Source organism: Vanessa atalanta, chromosome 10 (genome assembly GCF_905147765.1).
Source record: "Vanessa atalanta chromosome 10, ilVanAtal1.2, whole genome shotgun sequence".
NCBI lineage: Eukaryota > Metazoa > Arthropoda > Insecta > Lepidoptera > Nymphalidae > Vanessa > Vanessa atalanta.
In genome coordinates, this window is record NC_061880.1 from 9256742 (window position 1) to 9262394 (window position 5653).

At 33.2% G+C, this 5653-nt stretch overlaps 1 protein-coding gene across 1 annotated transcript; it reads right to left on the reverse strand.

The window, feature by feature from the left end:
* Nucleotides 1-799: 799 nt before the first annotated feature.
* Nucleotides 800-5041, reverse strand: LOC125067004 (toll-like receptor 7). Its single transcript, XM_047675368.1, has one exon. It carries the CDS (start codon nucleotides 4913-4915, stop codon nucleotides 1064-1066), a length of 3852 nt encoding a protein of 1283 aa, XP_047531324.1. The 5' UTR covers nucleotides 4916-5041; the 3' UTR covers nucleotides 800-1063.
* Between the last annotated feature and the right edge of the window lie 612 nt (nucleotides 5042-5653).

The window sequence follows — 5653 nt, forward strand, 5'->3', positions numbered from 1 at the left end:
TCATGTTAGTTAAATACAATTATATTTATATATATGTTATGTCTACTCTAACTGTTACTGTTGACAATATTAAGAAGTTTTTTTAAATTTGCATTTTATTAATATACATGTGTATTTGTACTTTCACTGAATGTATGGCGGGCATTTTGTTTATTCCTTTATTTTGATTTTTTATTTATTTGGAATATACAAATATTTACTAATTCACTCAGAATTAGTTATTTGCAGTAATTTTTTTTAACTCTCTTAGTATATCATTATATTTTTAAAAGATAAAAACTTATTATAATTACATTAAGGTGCTGTGGTGGTACATTTGTAAAGTGATAAAAGTTCATTTTAAAATTCAGCGAGCGGCCTTACCTTGTGATTATGATATGAACTGTTTTAGATGACCCGAAGTATTCAAGTCACGTCTCCGAGTGTCCTTTGTCAAATCTAGATATTTTTCTTCTGAGTTTTTATATTTAATGTAGACTGTATGAGCTATAGTATGTTTATTCTTTAATATACAATCGCTACTTTATTACTATACTAGGTTTGAGCAAAAACAATACTCTTAAATATTTATTTAGAAAAGACATACTATTTATTTAAAAATCATACGCTAAAATTTTATACAAAATATTTTATTTGTTTGCATATTAAATATTTTTTGGTTGCTTGTTATAATATATTATTTACATTTTTAAAATATTAACTTGAACAAGATGGAATCAATATAACATTCTTAGATTTTCGGTTGGAAGGAATGGTGAGGGAGAAAAGAAAAATAAATTTTATGCAAAAATTATCACAATGGCTTTATTAAAGTATATAAATAGGTATACTGTGACTTAATATGGACATCTATTTACACATTATTTACATAATTCACATATTCTACAGCAGTCTTATAGAATTTATTTACACCAACTTCACGAAATCAAAGTCCACTTTAATGGCTAGGAATTACAAAAATAGATTAAAATCTTAATTATTTGGTAAAGCGCGATGCAATTATAACAATTTACACAAGAAGCTTCGTTTATATGATTTTAATATTAACATTAAGAAGCGTAGACTAGACAAGGTAAGCTTGACCTGAATGCTGTGTATCAATTATAGGAGGAGGCGGCCAGTGCCTGAACTCTCGCCTACGATTGGGATTACTTCCACCTAATTCTAATGATGAGTAATCTGAGTCGATGGATGAATAAATATGATCTGATGGTGGTCTACCATCTGATCCATACAAAGGCTGTGGATGTTGAGGACGACCTTCTATACATTCAGGAGTAGCATTCACGGTATCGCCAGACCCTCTCATTTTATCAGTAAAAGAAAACGATCTCATTGTACCGTTTTGGACACCGCTTCTCATTGTATATGAGTTGATATTATTTCTAAAGCTAGACGATTTAGATTTGTATCGCCGGTCAGGCATTGCATAGCGTAACTTCTCCCAAAATTTTTTCTGACCCCATTTTATTCTTAAACCGGTTTTTAAATATGGCCTCAAATCGGGGTCACATTCTGCTTCGTTCAAGACAGAACTGTCTTCAATGAGAACTAATGTATAAATTCTAGTTTTAAGTATATCGTGTAGTGCTTGTCTAAATTCATAGCGAGACCATTCGGTTTCTAAGAAATTTCTCGTTAAGACAATAAGTATGCGTTTGGACGCTTCTGCCGCTTCTGGAAGCGGTAATGTATATTGCATATAAGCTACGCCATGTTGAGGTATATCACGATAATGTAGGCAGAGATGATACGAGGGATTTCCATTTTCCAATTCGGCTGCGAGGGTTTGTATGACAAAATCATCATCTTTAGGGCTATAGCATACGTAAGCATCGTATAATTTGTCCGTTTCATCATAGCCTCCGGTAAATGGAAAAAATCGAATGCCACAACTCGTATAGAGCCATATGCGTATCGTGTCTCTAAATAAGAAAACAATAAGTGTAGAAAGTAAGATTAACATGAATCCCGTAAATGAAGTGACCATCATAGGTAAATAGTTAGACATTATCATATTATCAATCCCAGATTCACTTGCATAATAGTCACTGCATATAGTACCATTAAGGTTCAATTCTTTTCTTTGCGATGAAGGGCTGCCTATATTCGCACACCATACATCTGCAATGTCAGTGATTTTAGCGACATTTTCTGATATAAAAGCTGTAAATCTTTGCAAATATCTACATTTGCAAGACCACATATTATTGCCGATCGAAAGACTGTTTAAGTTTTTATTTAATGTTAAACTCCAAATGGAGAATTCGACTAATCTGTTTCCATCTATCCTTAAAATTTTCAAAGAGATCAGATGTGAAAAAGTCGTGTTAACAATATGACTAATGAAATTATCTTGTAAATAGAGTTCACTTAGTTGTGTCAAATGCTCGAACTCGTACCCATTTAAATGTTCAAGCTTATTATTACCAAGATGCAATATCACGAGTGAAGATAAGCCAGCAAATGTTCTATTATGTAAGTTTTCAACTTTACTCGAATTTACATAAAGCGATCTCATATTTTTTCTGCCTATGAATGCATAATTTTGCAATTCTTTAAAGTCATTCCCATCTAAATATACCTCGGTTGCATCCATAGGAATTTTTTCTGGTATTTCGATAGCACTTTGACTGGAACAATCGACTACATTCGTATGCCAAGTCGGATCGTGGTAACAAGAACAGTTATTGGGGCAAGTCATTTGGCAATCGCATGCGACATAATCGCAACAGTGGCATAGCGTGAAACAATGGGTTTCATATGTGCACAAGAAATCTGTTGATTTTAAGTTGCTTAAAGGTATATGTGTAACACCTCTAGTATGTGTCATTTTACATAAAACATTCTCAAGATCCATAATTCTGGGATATTGTCTCGTGGCAGTCATATTGTTTATTAAAGGCAACCACTCCATTGAACAATCGCAATCAAACGGATTTCCTCCTATGTAGAACTCTGGCAACGACTTATTCGAGGGGACTGGCGATAACCGGAGGCTGTTGATATCTAAATGAGATATCTCATTTGCGTAAATATCAACTCTGGTGAGATTGCGCTTCTCTATAAATGTATTTACTTGGATGTTGTTAATGTGGTTATTGTTTATAAATAACAGTTCTACACTATTTGGAATTGCTAACGGAGATATTTCTACAATACGGTTATGACTGACATCCAATGTTTTTATTCGAATTTCATCTTGAATTTTATAGTAATTTCCTAGGTGCTCGATAAAATTACCGTGAATATCTAACCATTTTAAATTACCCGGTATAAACGCATAGTCGAACCAAACCAAGTGATTTTCTGATAGGTTGAGCCAAAGCAAACTCAAAACAGCCGAGAACACTCCATTAATATCGGATATAAAATTACCATCTAATCGTATGGCTTCTAATTGCTTATTTCTTTGAAAGCTTCCTCTCTCCACAGCCTGTATTTTATTTTTTGCTAAATTTAATACTTGAAGACTCGGTAAGTCCCAAAACATACCTACACTAAGGTTTCCGATCTGATTATCAATTAGTCTCAAGCCTGTTAATTGATCTAAATTTTTAAAAGATCCATTTTTTATATCTGATATTTGATTTTCTCCTATATCTAAAGTTTTCAAAAGCGATAACTCCCAAATTGCCTTAGGAACATCTATTAATTGATTGGAACTCAAGTCTAACTCCTTCAAATCAGAACAATTTTTAAAAGCCTTTGTATCAATGGTTATTAAAAGGTTATTATTTAAATTTAATTTACTAAGAACAAATAGTCCATTGAAAAGATATTCGTCAATCGTATGTAATCGATTTTCAGCTAAATTTAAAGTATGCAAATTATACAATGGTAAAAATGTATTCTCTTCAATATATCCAATTGAATTATTTCTTAAATCTAATATTTGAAGAAAGAACAAATCTTTAAATGTCTTACCATCTATCCTTGTCAAAGCGTTATTGGATAAATTCAGAATGACTAAGCGTATAAGACCAATAAATGTTCCGCCATCGATGTGAGCGCTTGAGAGTTGATTATTCGATAAATCTAATACAAGCAGCTGTTCTAATCGGTGGAAAACGCCTCTGGCTAATTCAAATAGCAGGTTATTATTTAGATATATTTCTCGTAACTCTTTCGTGTTGGTGAACGTGCCCTCCGGTATTAACTGCAGATTATTATAGGAAACATTTAAAATACGTAATGATATTAGTCCATTAAATATTTCACTAGAGATATCACTTATATTATTATGCTGTAATTTGAGTTCTTGTAGTCGCCGAAGATTTGAAATTTCCGAATCCTCACTTAAGGATTTAATTTCATTATGACTAATATCTAAGCTTCTAAGCCCTGAACCACAATTTTGTCCAAAGCCTAAACGATCAATATTTTTTATTTTATTATGAGTAACATTTAATATTTGTAAATTATCTAACGCACAAAATACATCTGATGGTATAACTTTGAGATTATTTTGTCCTAAATCAAGAGTCTGTAGTTCACGTAGACCGTTAAAAGTTCCAAGTGAAAGTTCCAAATTTTTATTCGGGCTCCAATCGTAGTTCTTAGATCGTATCGATAACTTTTTCAGTTCACGTAATCCTTCAAAAGCGTTGCCTGGTATACGAAGAAGTTTGCAGTTTGCAAGCGTTAGTTCCTCTAACGTTATAAATCTTTGAAAATAGTTTGCTTCAAGATAGCTTTCAAAAAGTAGTAGTTGGTTGCACTCAACTGTTAAACGCTTTGTACTTTCTGAAGGTGCTGATACAAGATTTGATGCATTGTTTTCAAGTGTTCGTATATGGCACACAGTTGCTCCTTTATCACCATTGAAATCTCTCCTACAATTATCCAAACCTCTCGGAACATACGCGGCAATTACACCCAAAGTCACTAACAAAAAAGTCAGCAATTGAAACATTTTCTACATACATTTGTATTTAAACAAAATAAAATTTTGGTTCATTCACTTATTAATTACACTGTTTATTATTTTGTTCAAATTCACTGGTATATTATTTATTCACTTCACTATTCAATGTTTACGTTGTAACGTATGTACGATGTACAAATGGAGGCCACGCGAGCGCGTGCCTTCCTCATCGTGGCTTTTGTCCGACTGGCGAGCGGTTCGGCATGACGGCATCAGTAGTAGCGGGAGAGAGTGGTGGTGTGCTCTACGCCGCCCCTCTGACTCTACGCCCCCCCGCACCCTATCGTCCCCACATAGTTACACGTTGCATGGCGCCACTTGCGCGCCCGAGCGCTCTCGCACAATTATGTAATGTTTTCTTAATCGAGCTACCGCGTATCGGTTTAAAAAAGGAAGCGCGTGACTCAGAAATAATAAATAACAGAAAAAATAATAAAGAGGATATTTATATGTTTTCGAATCGAATGTGATCGAACGAAATAATTTATAATTTAAAAAAAACTTAAAGTTATAGATTTTTCATTTTTATAGAATAAACAATAAAATAAAATACAGTTCGGTAATTTTTATAAATAACCATTAAATGAAAGAGAACATCAAAGTGGCAATCAATCAAGGAAACAGTGGAGGTATTTTTTCGGGCACCCTTAATTCTTTTTGTCGTATCTTATTGAATTCCCCACTCACATACTTTGGTAAGGATACCCAATAAAGCTTGTTTGGTGC